Source organism: Ammospiza nelsoni, chromosome 4 (genome assembly GCF_027579445.1).
Source record: "Ammospiza nelsoni isolate bAmmNel1 chromosome 4, bAmmNel1.pri, whole genome shotgun sequence".
Classification (NCBI taxonomy): domain Eukaryota; kingdom Metazoa; phylum Chordata; class Aves; order Passeriformes; family Passerellidae; genus Ammospiza; species Ammospiza nelsoni.
Window position 1 is genome coordinate 64,322,767 of NC_080636.1, and position 18,269 is coordinate 64,341,035.

General features: G+C 55.0%; 1 protein-coding gene across 4 annotated transcripts; it reads left to right on the plus strand.

Annotated features, from left to right (window-relative positions):
* Positions 1–2,182: 2,182 nt before the first annotated feature.
* On the plus strand, positions 2,183–17,704 carry PITX2 (paired like homeodomain 2). 4 transcript variants are annotated; one of them, XM_059470927.1, is made up of 5 exons: positions 3,563–3,607; positions 5,873–5,928; positions 13,451–13,714; positions 14,409–14,614; positions 16,389–17,704. In XM_059470927.1, exons 2-5 carry the CDS (start codon positions 5,883–5,885, stop codon positions 16,950–16,952), a joined length of 1,080 nt encoding a protein of 359 aa, XP_059326910.1. In that variant the 5' UTR covers positions 3,563–3,607; positions 5,873–5,882; the 3' UTR covers positions 16,953–17,704. The 4 variants fall into 4 exon arrangements, with proteins under 4 accessions (XP_059326912.1, XP_059326910.1, XP_059326913.1 ...); XM_059470928.1 differs by lacking the exon at positions 3,563–3,607 and adding an exon at positions 5,114–5,249; XM_059470929.1 differs by lacking the exons at positions 3,563–3,607; positions 13,451–13,714 and adding an exon at positions 2,183–2,306.
* The last annotated feature ends 565 nt before the right edge of the window (positions 17,705–18,269 follow it).

Here is an 18,269-nt window from a genome sequence, read left to right on the forward strand (position 1 = left end):
GGGTTTCTGGCTAGCCCCCGAGGCTACAGATTTTCGCACCGCCGGTCTTTTTTTTTTTTTTTTTTCTTTCTTTTTTCTTTTTTTCCTTTTTTTTCCCCTGAACTTCTCGCATTCCTTTGCACTGCCTCTCCTAGGAAGAGCTACCTTTTTATGCCTAGTTTCATGACGAAGGTAAGTGCCGTGTTAGCATCTCTTTGGCGGGACGGGCCTCGCCAGCTGCGATTGCTCTTCCCCGCTTCCAGCAGACGCTCGCTGCCGGCGAGATGCGAGCCGAGAGCGGCTCCGGCCGAGGGATCCGCGCCCGCCCGGGAAGCGGCGACCGCAGGCTCGGAGCACAGAGGCAGATATTTGCGCTTCTTCTTCTTTTTACTCCATTATTTTAAAAAATAAATAAAAAATTAAAAAGAGAGGAGAGAAAGGGAGAGAGCGTAAATAAATTATTTTTTTAAAAGAAATCATAGAAGAGGGGTAAGGGATCAAGGCAAAGGAAAATAAATATGGGAATCACTGGTTATATTACTCTGTGTTAACAGAGGTTGCTTCGCTCCGGTTCGCACCGTCATCCCTACCTCTAATGTGACCCGATTTAACAATCTTGCTAACGAACGACGTCCTCGGGACGTTTTAATTAGGCAATTCATTAGTAAGTCAATACAGACATTTATATTTTCTTTCAGATCAAGTGGTTAAGCGCTAATTTCGAAATAATTATAAAACACTAGAATTCGCGAGGCGTAATAATTTTAATTTATATGCAAATCAATGGGTCCATTTGAAATGCTTAATTTTTTAACAATTACTGTATTGTAGCATCGGAACGAACAGCCTGAATGAGCAATTTGAAACCAGATCTAGACAGGAAGAAAATATTCGAGCAGCCCAACAAATCAATAATGTTTGAGTGTGTTAAACATAGCCAGCTATAGGTATTTACATACTCGTTTGCTGACAGATAAGGAGCTCAGAGAGGTGGGAGGAGAGGTTGGGGGGAGACGGGAGGGTTTGCTTGCGAGGGCTGAGATCATAATCCGGGAATGAAGAAAGTAAATGCTCGTGAATTGCCCCATCGCGCACTTCGGAGGATAACTCCCTTTTCCGCCGGTTCCCCAGCGCTGGCGGCCTGCGCCAGACGCTGAGGGCTGCCCGAAACACGGCTGGGCTCTGCACTCAGTCACCGCTACATACGCTTTGAGGTTTTTTATGTTGGTTAGTTGGGTTTTTTGGGGTTGGGGTTTTTTTGTTTCGGGGAGGCTTTTTTGCCTTTTTTTTTTCCCCTCGTCCCTGGGCAGCAGGAAGCTGATGGGACTCTCCTTTGTCTCACCCACTGTGTGACCCGGGATCACCCAAGGAAAAGCCCCACTGCAGTCGGGAGCACGGCTGGTGCGCCAGGTGCCTGCAAACGGATAGTCGCGATAGGTTTTAAGAAAACAACTTTCCCGTCTGGTGGGGCGATAAGTAACTCCGACCTTCTCCCCAAGCGGTTCGGCTTCCCCCCAAGTGGGGGCCGGCACGGAGGGCTCTCTGCGCGGCTCTTCGCGTCCCAGCCGGGCCGGGGCAGCTGCAAGCCCCCGCCACCGCCGCCTCACCCGCGGAGGAATGGCTCCGGAGCCTCCTCGGGGGTTTTAAAGCTGTTGTCACTGCGCTGGCGAAAGGGAGGAGATAGACTATAAATACAGCCGTCGCGCCCTTTGCTCGCCCTGAAATCTATTATTACATTTATTGCTTTGACAGAAGGGGAAAAAAAAAATTAAATCCTCGTATTAAGTCGGCTCCATAGTTTCCAGACACCCTGGAACCCCCTCTTCCACGGCAGCATGTCTAATGTATTCCCTGGTGATTCTAGGCATTAATTAGTTGTTTAATAGGAGTATGACTAAAAATGTAAAAGAAGGATTAGGAGCGTGAAACGTATGTCCAGCTCCTTCCACACACTCGAGGAGGGAATGAAAATCATCCAGTATCTTATGTTTCTCCAGAAGCCATTTGCATTTCCCACCAGCTGCTCACTTTAGCCTCTCCGGGGCGGACGGGGACTGCTGCTGCCCGGCGCGGAGGCGGTCGATGAACGGCGGGCGGTCCCGCTCCGCGGCCGCGCTGCCAAGGAGGGTGTCCCAGCCTTCCCTGCCCGACACACAACGGGGCTGGGCGTGTGGGGAAGATGCGCACCGGCGCAAGCACTTTGCTTCTCCCGGATAAACAAAAGTGAGAGCTGGGAGCTGGGAGTCCCTCTCACTCCCGCTCTTTCTTCGGAGGCGCGGAGAAACTGGATTTCACCGGGCAGAGCGCTCCCAGGGATAGAAACGCAGGTAGCCAAGGACGCAGTAAACTATTTTATTTCTCCCTAGATTTTCCCACAGGATTTCTCTTCTTGCGAGAGAAAGTCACCCCCTCCGCTTGGCGCGGCCACCGCTGCGGCGTCGCAATGAAAGCTGCTCTGAGCACACCGTGGAGCGCGGTGCTGCCGGCTGCGGCTGGGCTGACTGAACGACCCGCGGAAAACTTGGCCTCTTCCAAGGGTTCGCTTTCCCCTCCAGCAATAACCGCCTAGCCCCCTGCCCACGGCTATAAATAACTAAAATTAACTCCATGCTGAAATAATTTTAAAATAGCCACAAAGAGATCAGGTGTAGCCTCCGAGTTAGTAAAGCGCCTATTTTATTTTCTCGTGATTCCTCTATAAACAAAGCCGCGGAAATGCTGTGAGAAAAAGAGATCGCTTTAGTTTGATCTGAATAGAGAAATCCAGCTTCGATATTTTCTTAAACACGGAAAACGCCGCAAAATCGAAAATAAATTTCCCCCTGGAGGCAGCTCGGTGTCCTTTGGGGAAAAGGGAGAGAAAGTAGCGTTTTCTCTCTATCGCGCGTAAATGATGCAGGGCGAGTAACAGAGAGGAGCGGCAAGATTTCGGCTATCCTGGCACCGCGCTACCGATACAGGCACGAACAAGAGCACCCCGCATTAAAAAAAAAAAAATACATATATATATATATATATATATATGTAAGAAGTAAGAAAAAATTGGGAAAAAAATGAAAAAAGTGAGTTAACACAGGAAACCGAGACCTCTCCCAATAGGTTGCCGATCCCTCTTCACACCTGGTGCAAGGACAGCCGCCGGCCCGGCCCGGGAAACTTCGGCCACAGTTACTTGTGCCCCCCTCCCCAGCCGGGCGGAGCAGGGCGCGCCCTGCGCGGGCGCGGAGAGGCCACGGCCGTCCTCGCTCACCTCGGTTTTCCTCTGGCTACCTAGCCCGCCGCCGCGCCGCCTCCGCCGACTTTTGTCCTTCCTCCTGCCCCCTGCCCCCTCCGCGGACGGGGGCTGCACCGCCGCCGCCGCGCCCGTGCCCGCGGAGAGCCGCGGAGCCGCCCGGCCCGGCCCGGCCCGGCCCCGCGGCGGCGGGGAGCGCTCGGCGGAGCCGGCGTGACGTCAGGGCCCGGGGAGGCGGGCGGGGCGGGGCGGGGGCGCGGGAGGGCCGGGGAGGAGGGAGCCAGCGGCGGCTCCGCGGCCCCGCAGCCAGCGCAGGAGCCCGGCGCGGCCCCGCCGCCCCCGCCAGCCACAGGCGCCAGCAGCGAGAGAGCGGGGCGGGCAGCGCAACCGACCCCGGTGAGTGCGGGAGGCTCGGGGGGTACCGGCGGGACGGGCGCGGGGCTGCGAACCCGGCGGGTCCAGGCTCTGCGCACCCCGGGACGAGCAGCGGGACCGGGGGCCGGCCGGGCAGGGTCCTGCGGGCTCGGGTGGCTGGCGTCCTCCCGGGCGGCTGCGGCCCGTCCCGCAGCGCTGTGGGCGAGGGAAGCGGCGCTGCCCCCGCGCCGTTTGCCCGCCGTGCCGGTCCCGCTTCCCCGGCGGGGCGGGCGCCCAGGAAGCGGCCGTGCAGGCAGCGCCTTCCTGGCGCGGAGACGCGGAGCCGGGCGGGGGGCGGCAGCGGCGGCGGCGCGGGCTCGGGCTGCCCGAGAGCGATGCGGGCGGGTCTGCCGAGCCGGCCGCGGGGTCTCGCACCGGCACCGCCAGCGAGAGAACGGCGGGCACGGCTGCCCCGCGGGCACCGCAGAGGGGTAGGCCCCGCACGGAACCCCCCTTTCGTTTGAGAGCCAGCGGCCGCGGGCCTCTGGCAGAAAGCCTCCCGCCAAAATCACGGACCGCTGCATTTCGGGCGGTGAGATCCTTGCCAGGCCACTCCAGTTTTTTGGGGATTATAGATTTTTTTTTTTTTTCCCCAGAAAGAACAGTGATAGATAACTATAAAGAAAAAATAATAATCTCGCTTTGCTGTCCGCGCCCCGCAGTTGCTCCGAGCAGGTTGCTGCCGAGAGGGCCCGGCCGCGGAGAAAGGCAAGGTCGCACGGCTGGTGCGTTTGCTGGGGCCGTGGGCGCGCAGAGGTGCGGAGGTATTTAAATCTGAGTACTCGGAGAAAGGGAAGTGGAAAAGCAAGTGGAGTTGCTTTCGTTTGTGTCGCCGGGCTGGAGACAATAGGAAAACGCTCCACTTGGCCCGATGCTGAGATGTGTCTTGCAACGAAAATTAAGAGGATAAGGAGAAGAGAAAGGGAAGGAGCAATACGGGTCAGGAAGGAATAACAATAATCCGTTCGAGAAAGGCACTTTTCTCCGAGGAGACCGGCGTTTCAGTAGAGAGAAAAAACTTCCCCTCGGTGTCGGGGCGTGTGCATGGGGGGAGCCGTGTGTCTCCACTCGTGAGATAAATCAGCCATAGAGGCAGGCCGCGGGGGAGGGCATTTGTCACGCAGGACTAATCTTGACGGAGACCGATCCCGAAATAAGGACCATCGGCGAAGAATTAAGGTTCCCTTAATCGCCTTCCCGATTAATTTAGGCATTGCTCGTGTGGTAGGCCCGGCTGCTGGAGGGAGCGGAGTTTCTCCCTGGCGTCGTTCATCTGGGAATATAAATCGCCATGTCACGACACGACCACGAGGAATCCCAATAACAGCACCTTCCCGTTTCCTTTTCCCCCTTTTCCTTTTTTTTTTTTTTTTTTAATTTATTTTTTCTTTTTATTATTTCCCCCCTTTCCTCCCCTTTTTCCGCGGCCTTATCCTGCTTGCCCGGCGGAAGGTGGAAGGGCCGGAGCCTCGGGACCCTTCTCGGTGGGTGCTGTGTCTGGTGCTGCTCATCCCAAACATGCCTCGGCTCCAGGCTGCCGGATTTCTAAGCACCAGCTAATAATGCGCCCGGTCCAGACATTAAAAAAGAAGCAAGAAGAAGAAGAAAGATTACCGAAATGATGGTGACATGCAAATTTCCCTCGAAATTATCATAAGTAAACATTTGAAGCCTGGACTAATAAAATCCCATCTGTGTTACTTCATATCGAGTTAGTAGAGAGCTGTGATAATGAATTTTGTAATATCTCACGAACAGACATCTCAATCAGGCACTAATCCTGTGATTTTACTGCCCGACCTCTCAGATAGAGGGAGGCGGCGGTGGCGGCCGGGGAGCGCGGAGGCGCAGCCGCTGCCGCGCAACTTCCGCCGCGGTGGGGGAGCGGCTGCTGTACCCGCTGTCCTACGGCACCCCCGCCACCGGGGTCGGCCTGTCCCGCGGCTGAGCTCGGCGATGAGGTTAGGGGACTCTCCTACGCGTGCCCAAAGAACCAGAGGTGCAGGGAGGCCGGAGGGTTCGACGGGCTGGGAAGCAGCCACGGGTGTTTGCGCCTGTCCTGCGGTGTGACTTTGGTGGGACCTGGGGCTGAGGCAAGGAGAGGGGACACTGCGCGTATCGCTGGGGAAATGCGCGCGATCCAGCCCGCGTCGTTGCGACGTAGCTCCCGGGGCGGCCGTGTTTCGGGTTTTTGCGTGTATTTTTCAACCCCAAAGTAATTGTTTTAAAACCATTCGTCTTTTGCAGATAACGGGTAATGGAGTCCAACTGCCGCAAACTTGTCTCCGCCTGTGTCCAGCTAGGTAAGAGACGCCGCGGCCCGCCGGCCCGGAGGCGCCGCTGCCGTGCGGAGCGCTGCGCGGGTGCGCGGCCAGGCGGGCCGGCCCCGGGGAAGCGGCGCCGCCTCCGCGAAGGGCTGCGCAGCGTCGGGCGCTGACACCCACCCAGCCAGTTACCTCTCCCCTGCGCCGCCCCGCCGCGTCCCCGTCCCCAGGCGTGCAGCCCGCCGCCGTCGAGTGTCTCTATTCCTACGGCGGACATCTAAAGGGGGAGATAGGCCGGAGGGCCGCACGGAGCGGGCCGGCAGCACGGTGTCCGGGCCAGCACGGTGTGCGGGCGGCCGCCCCCAGCGCCAGTGACCCGCGGCGGTCTCTCCGCTCCGCTCCGCGGGCGCGCTGCGGGGCTGCGGCGGCAGCGGCGGGTCGGGCCCGGCTGCGCGGCGCCAGGGCGCCCTCTGCTGTCTGCCGCGGAGCAACGGGCGCCGCCTGCGCCGGGAGGTGCGCGGCCGCGGGACGGGGAAGAGAAAGGGAAACGGGGAAAGGGAAAAGGAGGTGCGCGCACCCCCGCGGCTGCGGCTCCCGCTGCCAGAGCGCGTCCCCCAAAAAAGCATCGCTGTCAGCGCGCCGTTTAGACACCCGCAGCGTCGCCCTTGTATTTATTTTTATTTTCTATTTTTTGACACCACCCGCGCGCCCGTAAACGAGCCGCCAGCCCTCTCCTTCCCCCAGAGGTAGGCGCCCCCACAGCGCTCCGTCTGCAACACAGCGAGGTCCTGTCTCTCTTCCCCGGCCCTTTTCAGGGGGTCTGACAGGCGAGCCCGAGGGGTGGTAAAGAAAAACAGCAATGCAAACATATTACAAAGAAGAAAACAAGTGCCCTGTATTTCGAGAGACTGTTTAATCCAAGATAAACGTAATTTTGTTTAAATAAAATACATTAACCTGAATTAATAATACAGGAAACTAGAGTGAATTAATAATGCACGTAGTCCTGGTCTCGTGGTTAAACACTTCCTTGTAAGAATACTGTATTAACCCTGTTTGGCCAAACAGCTCGCTATTTCTCAAATAACATCCAATGATTTCAGGAGAGGCCACGTCCCCTTCTCGAGTCCACCCGCCCCTGGGGACTTTAGGCAGGATTTGCTAGCTGGACATCAAAACCCCTAGAAGAAGAAACGCTTAAGATAAAGGAAGGTTAGCGAGCAAAATCCGGGGTAATTCCAAACGCCAAAGTATTACGAACCGATAATTTTTAATCCCGGAAACATACACGATATTAAATTGTGCACAAATAGGCTTTACCAGGGTCTGGCACTTTTTCCATCGGCCAGTAATAAGTGTTAAATAATGTGGAAAGGAAGGGTGACATTGCTTTATATATGGTTTGCAAATAAGAAAGGCCTTTTTACCCTCCCCTGCCTTTTCTTCCCGATGAACAGGTGGTCTTAATCAAAGCCCTTAGCACGATCTAATGGGAAAGTGGGGACCTTTCTGATATAATAAATTTATGAGCCCTTCCAAGTCAGCTTTATTCGACTAAGTATTTATAAAAGTAATATCCACATATGCTCCCTGACACGGTAACTTTAACTTCCTCCGCCGAGAAACAAATGGTTATTTTCTTAAACATCAATTATGAACCTGGATTATTGTAGTACACGCAAAATTTCCTGCCTTGTTACCGTACCAGCCGGCCTGTTTTTTACTCGCTGGGCTGCAGGGGAAATTGCTATCTAAACACCTTTAATGCCATTAATTAAAACATACGTCCGAGTCCGAGAAGCAACGGCGGTGTTGCCTGACCATTAAAACGCTCCCATTTACGGGGAAGGGAAGCGCGACGACCTCGGATACGGATATACCCCTGCCGATATGGGAATATATTCCTGCAGATATGGGAATGAGCCCTGTGTGGTGCCTCAGTCCCTGCCTCTGTGCGACGGATAATGGCAAGTCCCGAGACGCCCTGAGCTGCTCGGGCGACTTGCTGTAAATCGTAGAAATCACGGGTGTTTTCTCGTGATACCGGAGGGATTTGCTGGGATCTTGGCTTTGATTTGCTTAAACCCGCGCGGTACTCTTTGATTTTTTTCTTACCTGACCGTAAGGACGTCATGCTTTTAGGATTTAGTTTGCAAAAAGTCTGATCCTTGGGGCGGGGAAGGAAGCAGGGGTGACTGGGGACCCCTCTCTGTCACATTTCAGCTTGGGAAATTACGAGGGCGGTGAGGTAATTTCGCCAGATAGGCACCGTCGGTGGCCACGAGGAGAATGATCGCTAACTAGAACCACTGGCATTAACAGCAAAACATGCGACTGTTTTGTCAAATCGGTGGTTCCGCGAAAGGAGGAAACGAAATTCAGTAGGAGACCCTCCAAAAATACACGGCATGCCGGCTTCCCGCGGGGAATGGGGCGCAGAGGGGGAGGGCTCTTCCAGAAGAAACGAGTCCGTGGCCATGCCGAGGAAAGGAAAATGGGAAAGTATGAAAATATTATTGCAGCCTAGAGTGTCAAACGCAGCCCGGCGGGTGTCAGATTTCTTCAGAGAGACAGGAAAATTGCTGCCGGGTGACCAGACCCACAAAATTAGGAAAACTTCAGCACATGCTTCGGCAGACCCACAGCACTTGTAAACGGTTGTCGGTGGTGGGGTTGTTTGAGTAATTTTTATGCAGGGTGAAAGGATGCTTAAGGTATTTGTGTGTACGTGTATATATATATATATAATCTATACGATTTGTTAGGTCTGTGAATTCTACTTAAGGAATCCTTCCCTGTAATCGATAATCTGGGTATTGCTGAAACAGCAGCTTCCACCATAAAATGTTGAAATTACATTCCGTCTCGTATCACCATTCAGCATTCCAAATTGATTGTTTCAACACTATCGAAAAAAAAAAAAAAAAGGAAATAATAAGAAAAAAAAATTGGTCTGACTATTCCGTAACTGAACATTCTTTTCAAAAACAAAACCTTAAAAACCTAGCGCTGTTTCAGCTTTCCATTCAGACCGGCTGAAGACACTGCAGCGTGCAAAGCAAAGGTCGCCGGTGCCTTTTTTGAGCCGCGGGCCGAGGTGGGCGCGCAGGCTGTGCCCCCGCGGGAGGGAGCGGGGGCGGGGGGCTGAGGCGGAGCCGGAGCATCGCTGCGGCCGCTGGGCCGCCAGGCAGAGCCGAGCGGCGCCCTCCCCTCCGCGCAGCGTGGCCAAATTAGTCCCCGGAATCGTGACCCGAGCCGTGGAGCCGGGATGTTCCCTGCCCGGGGCGCAAGCCCTTCGCTGGTGCGCGGCCCCTCGGAAGGTGCGCGCCCCGTCCCGCACCCTCCGCCAAGCACAAATTGGAAGTTATTTATTGCGCTTCGCTTATAGAATTTTCCCCCTCCGCTGTTGGCCTCTGAGAATAATATATGCAGCAGTTGTTAGCCTCACTCCAGGGAAAACTAAATGTATAACGAAAGCTTTTTCGTGAGTAGGAATATACTAACGGAACAATCTGATGTCTTCTTAATCCTATGTAAAAAGCTCTGTAGTCTTCCTAATATTGACTGAATGGGTAATTAATGGCTCTTCATCGAGGAGAATACCCGGTAATCCGAGATAGGCGAAAGACAACAAGCCAAAGGTAAAAGACAACAGGACTAGTTGGAGGCTCTACATAAGAACCAATTTATCCATTTAGGGGAGTATTACGCCTAGAAACAAAGATCTCGTGAGGCGATAAAGGAAAAGTGGGAAAATAAATACCCGCAGTAGGTCTGGCCACCCTCCGGCATCCCCAGCAGAGCCGCTCAGCTCCCGGCCCTGCTCTCGTCGGCCCTCCCGCTTGCCGCGCCGGGGCGGGCACCGGGCATTCCAAATAAACTCAAAAAACAGCGTGGAAAAACTAAAAAATAAAAGAAAAAATAAAAGACTCACAAAAAGTCCCAACCGATAAACCAACTCAACAAACAGAGGAAAAACCACACCAAAACTCCCATGAAATTAAAAAGGTGATGCGGAGCGGGGAGCATCTCCGATTCCCCATTTTTCGTAGGCGGCGGACGTCTCCTAGTCCATCTGGGCGCATCCTCGATGGGCCCTACAGCTCAGGGGGAAAAGGAAAGAGAACAGTTCCCAAAATAGTTTTTGGGTTTTCTTTGGTGATGGCAGCCGCGCACAGAAGGCGTGCATAGTCGGTACGCGAGCGAGCTGGCGGGGGCGGCTTCGTGGCAGGACCCGAACCCGAGAGGCGATGGGAACTTCCACCAGAAAAAAAAAAAAAAAAAAAAAAAAAAAAAAAAAAAAAAAAAAAGGAAAAAAAAATTTAAAACACTTGACATTTTAATTGAAACCTTTACCCCTAATATATTACCTGGGTGACTACAATTAGGTTGTTTTTCGGTTGGCTGACAGCTTTTAAAATATTATTTCACTTGGGAAATAAAAGCTTCATCTCAGATTATAGGTGGGTATTTTTGGATTTACGTGATTTATGGTCACCATGACAACTAATGCTGTGTGGTAGCTCCCCTCCTGCCCGGGATGGGGGAGTTTTAATCAAAGGCACGTAAGGAAATGCCGACAGCCTCTCCCTCTGGGCTGCCGGGGCCCGGGCCACTGTTGTGCGCTCCTCTTCGGGGCGCGGGGACTGCTGGAGGATCTGTCACGCCTGTGGCTGTGGGACGCGGGGCTGGAGCTGGGGAAGGTGCGATAGGGCGGTGCGGTGGCCGGGCCCTCCTCCTCCTCTCCCCGTTCTCCGGGGGAACGCTCCGGGAGCGGCCTGTCCCGTCAAATGTCCCGAGAGAGCGGGGCTGCGGCCGGCGGGCACGGCGGGCACCGGCGCTCGCCCTGCCGGGCATAAAGCGCGTAACAAGCCCTCCGCACGCGGGAGGGACTCGTCGCTTCGAGTCGCGGCGGCAGAAGCCAGCACTGCCCCAAAATGACTGAAAATAAATCAATGGCAAAAAAAAAAAAAAAAAAAAAGGTGACGGGTGTTGTCCAAGACAGGGATGCATTGATGCATTGCCCCGTCTGAAAAGAAAAAAGTGGGGGAGGAAGGCGGAGATACCTCCCGCATCACCTCTCCCTCTGGCTCCCCCACCCCCGGGCTTTGCACACTTGTTTTCACCCCGACGTGGGGCTGCAGAGGGGCAGCGCCCCCTCCCAGGTGCCCCTCGCTGAGAGGCCAGGGCTGGGGCAGCGCCCTGCCCGCGATTTCGGCACGGCCACGCCACGGGGAAAAGCCGGGGGGCGGTTCTAGGTGCGGGACCACAGAGGTAGCGAGAGGTTAAGAAGAAACTGGGATATGATTGGTAAACAAATTGTGCAGAATGGAGCTGGATTCATATTGACTTAGTTATAGGTCATCTGCTGCCGGTGCAAAGGGAGGAAATATTTACTTTACACATATACTTTATGATCTTGGGGGAATTAGAGGAAATTCAATAAGAAAACGGCTAGAATCATTTTAAACCCCCTATTTAAAAGACTTAAGCAAATTAGAGTCTTATCAGATTAAAATCCACTACAAATGTAAGAGCATTGTCTCCATCGAAACGCTGTGGGGTCTGAGGAAAGAGATTCTTTGCCAAATCTCAGGGATAAAAACACGTCATTTAAACACCAGATAATGAGCAGAATGTAAATTAATTTAACCTTCTTTACTAACAGGCTGCGAAAGTAATATGTATAATTTAGCGATAACTAAGATTGCGACGGATGATACGTTCCTTGAACGAGAATCAGCGACTGAGGAAGACCCTTGAGGGAGGTGGGGGTGGCGTGTGGCGGACGGGATGGGCACGGGACACAGAAAAGTTTGGGCGCTGGGATGTGGATGTGTAGGGCCACATCAAGGGGAAGCTTTCGCTAACTTTTCAGTACCAGTGACCAGCCAGATAAATTGAAGATAGAGACGCAAACCTGCGTTTCCCGCTCCTGGGCTACTTCGGAATCCCCATCCCTAAGACGGCCACAGCTCCGCTGGGCCAGTAGTGGCTCTGCGGGCTCGGGATTGGATTCCTCTGCCCCAGGAGGACCTGTCCAGCATGGCAGGGCAACCTGTCCCCGCCTTAGACGCGTGGAAAAGCCCCGCACCTCCTTCCTGCGAGACACGGCTCCACAGCAGCCTCATCCCGGCGCCACAAGCGCTCCCACGAGCGGGGACTGCGGGACGGGGTAGCCCGTCCCTTTACTGCCTCTGCCCGGGAGAGGGGTCCAATCCTGTCCCCAAACCTCGGAGAGGGGTCTGAGAAGTTTGTGTGCTGGCGTGTGGACCGGTGTCGGGCTTGGCCAAATTCTGTGAGCGGCTTGCGTGGGCTCGGGTTCGTGGGCTGCTCCGGGCGCCCTGGGGGGGCGGGATGGTCCCTCCGGGTCCACGCCGAGAGGGAGGAATGGTCCCGCGGATTGTGCAAGTAAGTGGTAAAACCGGGGTGAGAAAGCCTCCTTGGGGGCTCGCTTTTGGGAACCCGGTTGCAGGAAAGGGGCGGGAATTGCGGAACCAAGGAAAGGATTTTTCCCCCGTGTGCCCCGCCTTTAGTGCGGGCAGAGGAAGGGCAGAAAGCCGGCGAGCGCGGGAACTAGAAGGGGTCAGGGTCCTCCGAGCGCGGTGTGAAGCTTTCCGTAGCTGTGTCGCAGAGGGGAGGTTGTTATCGTTTGTATTTAAATGTCGCTGTTACCGGCACAAGGTCTGCCGTCTAACCGGCCGCGTCCCCGTCCCGCTTACTTTCCATCCCCTCCATGAGGAGAGAATCGGGCTTTCCCCCACCTTCCTGCAGCGGCTCTGGCAGTGCCGAGCTCCCCGCTCCTAGCCCCGCAGCTCCGGCAGCGCGGCGAGGCGCGGAGCGGACGCGCTCTGAGGCGCTCGGGCGGGGTGCCCCGTGGGCCGGCGGCGGCGGGCGGGCTCTGGGGGCGCGGGCAGCCCGGCGGGGCACACCGGGCGGGGGTTTGCAGGTTTGCTGGGGGCCCGGGTGCGCCCGTCCCCGGGAGAGCGCGGGGGGCGGCGCGGGGCGCGCAGGGCGGGGCGGGGCGCGGGCGGGGCGGGGCGGGCGGTGAAGGGGCGTGGCGGGGGCGTGGCGGGGCGTGGCGGGTGACGTGCGCGCGGGGAAGGCCGCCGCCGGTTTAAGATGTCAGGCCAAGAGGGAAGCGGCTGAGCTGATGCGGTGCGGGGCCGGCCGCGGCGCGGGTCCATGCGCGGGCAGCGGAGAGGAGCGCCCCGCGGAGCGCCGCCGCGCCTCGCCGCCCCCGCCCCGCGGAGCCCCGCGGCGGGCCGGGGGCCGCCGGCCGGGGAGCTGCCGTGTCGCCGTGACGGCGCTTACAGGACCCGACTCGCCCGCTCTCCTGTCGCCGCCGCCTCGCCCCCCCGGGCGGCGGGGGCTTCGAGGCTCGCCGTGCCTCCCGGGCTCTAGTCGAACGTCGCTCGCCCCGGAGCGGCTCCCCGGCCGGCAGCCCTGACCCCCGGAGCCGCGGGGCTGCTCCGCGCCAGCGGAGGGGGCGCTGCGCGGACCCTCCTACACGTACCGACACCTACAGACACACGCACACCTTCTCCTATCGACCCCCCAGGCGCGCACGTAGACTTTGGCGTCCTTTTGCCGATGAACTGCATGAAGGACCCGTTAAGCCTGGAGCGCCTGGGAGCCGGGAATAAGCTGTGCTCCTCCTCACCTTCCTCCTCCTCCTCCTCTTCATCATCCTGCCATCACCACCAGCCCGCGCTGGCCATGGCGACGGCGCTGGCGCCGGGGCAGGCGCGTTCCTCCCTGGAGTCCGCCAAGCACCGGCTGGAGGTGCACACCATCTCCGACACCTCCAGCCCCGAGGCCGCAGGTAAGAGGGGGTGAGAGGCAGGGACCCCGGCCCGACGGGCGCCCCGCAGCCCTGTCCTGCTCCGGCCCGGCTGGCAGCCCCGCGGACTGCGATGCGCCGCCGCCCCTCTGCCCGGGAGCGCCCCGCACCCGAGCCGAGATACGTTTCGTGGTTTTTCGCGTGCGGTGTCTGTGTGACGGCGTAGAGGAGGATAATGACATGTGTAAGGATAGGCGAGTAGTATGTGTACTGATAGGCGAATTACATGGATACAGATCGGCAAATAACGTGGGATTTCATGGGAGAGTAATCCCGATGCAGACGGACAAATAGGGGTATATATGGACAAAGAATATTGTTACAGGCGGGCGAGTAACACCAGTGTAGGTAAGCTAATAAAACGAATTACGTGTATGCAGACGGGAGAATAACACGGATGCACATAGGCAGAAAGCTTGCGTACGGAGAGGCGGCTCCGTGCCGCTGCCCGGCGGTGGCTGCTCCACCGGGAGGAGCCGCCCGTGGGTGCCCGGGGCGCGGAGCAGCCGCAGCGGCGGGAGGCCGGCGCGGGTTAATCATTACAGCAGCGAGCCGCGTTCGGGGCAGTCTGCGGGCTCCAGCAGCGCTGGGGACACGCTTCTCCCCAGCCGCTGGAGAGAAGGCTGAGGAGCCCTCGTTTTCCGCCCTGTTTTTTTTTTGTTTCCCCCACTTACAGAAAAGGATAAGAGCCAACAGAGCAAGAATGAGGATGCGGGGCCCGAGGACCCCTCCAAGAAGAAGAGGCAGCGGCGGCAGCGGACTCACTTCACCAGCCAGCAGTTGCAGGAGCTGGAGGCCACCTTCCAGCGGAATCGCTACCCGGACATGTCCACCCGGGAGGAGATCGCCGTCTGGACAAACCTCACCGAGGCCAGGGTTAGGGTAAGTCCTGACACGGCAACCCGGCTCGGAGCAGCGGGGGTCAGGGTGGGCTGGGAATGGGAAGGAGGGCTGAAATATTTGCAGCTGCTTTCGATTTCGGCTTGTATGTAAACTCCAGAGCCTTTGCACAAAAGCAGGGCAGAGCAGGACATTTCTGTCAAAGTGAGACAGATTGGGATCTCTCTCTGTGTGTCTGAAATATGGTTTGCTGCACGTTTCGCCCTCACCGTGCAATGCGTCCCTCTCCTTTTGATCGAAACGCTAATAAAAACATTAGTCAAGAAAGCAACTTGGAACAGGCTGCAACCTGCGCTGTCTCTAATAAGAAAAAGATGTAAAATACACAAGAGCTTTTGCTTCACTCCGAGGCACTCCCAACGTGCCCTTCCTTGCATTTTCTATTTCTTTGGGTTTCACAATTTGACGAGCGTCTCTCTCCACCCTCTACCCCCCTCTGAGATTTATGGGACCATCGCGGCGCTGCAGAGATACCGCGGCCGGATCCTGCTCGCCTGCAAACAGCGCGCTGGGGGGGGAAATGAAAAACGACAAATCCCAACACACACACGCACAAAAAGAAGCCTATAAACGGGCGAACCTTCAGATTTTCGGGAATCCCACACAAATCATCTCCCCGAGGTGGCTTGAGGAAAGCGAAACGGTGAGAACCGGGGGCGGCAGCGAGCGGGGCCGGCTCTCAGCCCCGGGCCGGCGGTGCTGGCGCCGGGGCAGCCCCGCGGCGGGAGCGGGGCCCGGCCGAGCCCGGTGTGTCCCGGAGCACGGAGCGCTGCCGCTCGCGGTGCGGCTGCCGCGGAGGTTTTTGTGTCGGTCCGCGCGGTGCCTCCAGACGGGCCCGTCCCCGCGGAGCACCCGGGCGGCCGCGCCCAGCTCCACCGGGGTGGGGGTTACCACAAACACCCCCGGGTGGTTTCAATACACACGGTAAGGCGGCTGCTGGCGGCTGCCCGACGGGTCAGACACCCAGATGTGGATTGGAAAAGGGCACGCTTTTCCCATTGTCTGCGCGAGGAGGGTCCCTTAGATCTCATTTAGCACTTTGTTAAATGGTGATTTTTTTTTTTCCCCCTTCTTTTTTCCTTTTTTTCTTTTTCCCTTTTTTTCTTTTTCCAAAGAGCAATGAAACGTGTTTGTTTAGAAAGTGGTTTTCGGTTTTGGAAGCTTTCACGCTAGAGGAACTTGTAGTTTTAACAAACTGAAGCCAGGTTTTATTAGTTGCTGGCTTCCCCCTCCTTTCTCGTACCATTGCCTTAAATATTCCGCGGGTTTCCAGGCGTTTTACTCTCACTTTTCCCCTTTTGTGTTTTTCCTGGGTGGCTTCAGTACAGAAAAAGCCAAGAGAGAAGGAAAGGGGGAAAAAAACCCAAAAGAGAAATGAAGGGGTGGGGGCAGGAGAAAAGGGAGAGAATAAGAAGGAAGCGAATTAGAGCATCACAAATTATGTGGAGGGCTGCGGGGAGGGGAGTGGGGGGGGCCGTGGTGAGGGTGGAATTGTGCAGCCACGAATCTGCCTTGCTAAAGCCAAGCGGCCCCGAGGATGCTCAGCTGTCCTGGCAGCGCACCCTGGCCCAGAGCAGGGCTCCACAGAGGAGGAGGTGAACCTATACATATATATATATTTGTACAAATTTTATATATAAAAACTTCTATACAGACAGGCTCGGCTGTTGCCCCCGAGAACCTGCAAAGGGCTGCAGTGGTGGTGGTTCCTGACTAACTCGCATCTCCCTCCCTCCCTCTCCCCCCGTTCCCAAAGGTTTGGTTCAAGAACCGCAGAGCCAAATGGAGAAAGAGAGAAAGGAACCAGCAAGCCGAGCTTTGCAAAAACGGCTTCGGCCCGCAGTTTAACGGCCTCATGCAGCCCTACGATGACATGTACCCCGGCTACTCGTACAACAACTGGGCAGCCAAGGGCCTCACCTCCGCTTCCCTCTCCACCAAAAGCTTTCCTTTTTTCAACTCCATGAATGTCAACCCTCTGTCTTCTCAGAGCATGTTCTCCCCTCCAAACTCCATATCCTCCATGAGTATGTCTTCAAGCATGGTACCTTCTGCAGTCACCGGGGTGCCCGGCTCCAGCCTCAACAGCCTGAATAACTTGAACAACTTGAGCAATCCCTCCCTGAATTCTGCAGTGCCAACGCCAGCCTGTCCTTATGCTCCTCCAACACCTCCGTATGTTTATAGGGACACATGTAACTCGAGCTTGGCGAGTCTGAGACTTAAAGCCAAGCAGCACTCCAGTTTTGGCTATGCCAGTGTGCAGAACCCTGCTTCCAACCTGAGCGCCTGCCAGTACGCGGTGGACAGACCCGTGTGAAACATCCAAGTAGGAAACTGCGTGGGAATCCCTCCCCATTTCCCGCAGAGACTGAGAATTTCACGAGAAAGTAATGGGCACTAGAGAGAAAGAGAAAGGAGGAAAAATCAGAGGCAGAGAGGAAGAGAGAGAGAAAGAGAGAGAGAGAGAGGAGGAAAAAAAAAATAGGAAACCACTGAAATAAGATAGTTCCTTTGTTTTCAAAGGACCTCCTACAGATTCGGAGATCTTTCTTTCACTAAGAGTATTTCAACAGTTACAAGGACATATATATATATATATATATATGGACAAATGTTTGACTGGATATGATATGACATTTTAATGTTACTATAAGCTTGTTATTTTTTAAGTTTAGCATTGTTAACATAAAAATGACTGAAAGGATGTATATATATCGAAATGTCAAATTAATTTTATAAAAGCAGTTGTTAGTAATATCACAACAGTGTTTTTAAAAGGTTAGGCTTTAAAATAAAGCATGTTACACAGAAGCGATTAGGATTCTTTCGCTTGCGAGCAAGGGAATGTATATACTAAATGCGACACTGTATGTTTCTAACATATAATTATTAAAAAAAATTGTGTGAATATCAGTTTTAGAATAGTACCTCTGGTGGATGCAATGATGTTTCTGATATTGCAATGTAAAACATGCCCTGTGTATAACATTTCGTACAATATTATTGTTTTACTTTTCAGCAAACATGAAAAAATGTGTTTTATTTCATGGGAGTAAAATATACAGCATACAGTTCTGTCTGGATTTTTTTATTTACTGAGCCAAGCTGCGCAGTAGCAACTAGTCTGCAATGATTGACTGATAGTTGACACTGGATCTCGTTCTCTGGCAACGCGGGGTAGTACTTTTGCAACGCAAATAAATGCTGGCGCTTTTTTTTTTTTCCCGCGTTAAAAAAAAAAAAAAAAAAAAAAATCTCTCGCTCTAAGTTGCATACTAGAGAAACATGGGACTTGTACCCCTTGGGTCCTTTTATTTCCCCGCACAGCCCCGAGAAAATGCATTATTTGACATCGCTGGACTCGAGAATTACCTGCCACAAAGCCGCTGTATCTCGAGCCTAAATTTGTCCTGCTGTGAAAGACGCTTTTATTACATTAAAGAAAAGGGAGTGGGGGAGAAAAACATTTTAAAAGCCAGCTTGCAAACGAACTGCTCCCGTTCAAAATAATCTGTCCCCTTTGCTGCCCCCTGCGCTCACCTTCTCTCCCTTCAGCGGGCAGATCCTTCATGTAATATTACATTTCTATTTCCAAATCCCCCTTTCAGACATGAAGAGAAACAAAGAGCAGCCC

Bases quoted from the DNA above. Each gene is read 5' to 3' on its own strand.
- PITX2 (XM_059470927.1), top strand. From the start codon at position 5,883: ATGGAGTCCAACTGCCGCAAACTTGTCTCCGCCTGTGTCCAGCTAG. The intron at 5,929-13,450 runs GTAAGAGACGCC...TCGACCCCCCAG, and splicing joins CTCCGCCTGTGTCCAGCTAG to GCGCGCACGTAGACTTTGGC. The intron at 13,715-14,408 runs GTAAGAGGGGGT...CCCCACTTACAG, and splicing joins CTCCAGCCCCGAGGCCGCAG to AAAAGGATAAGAGCCAACAG.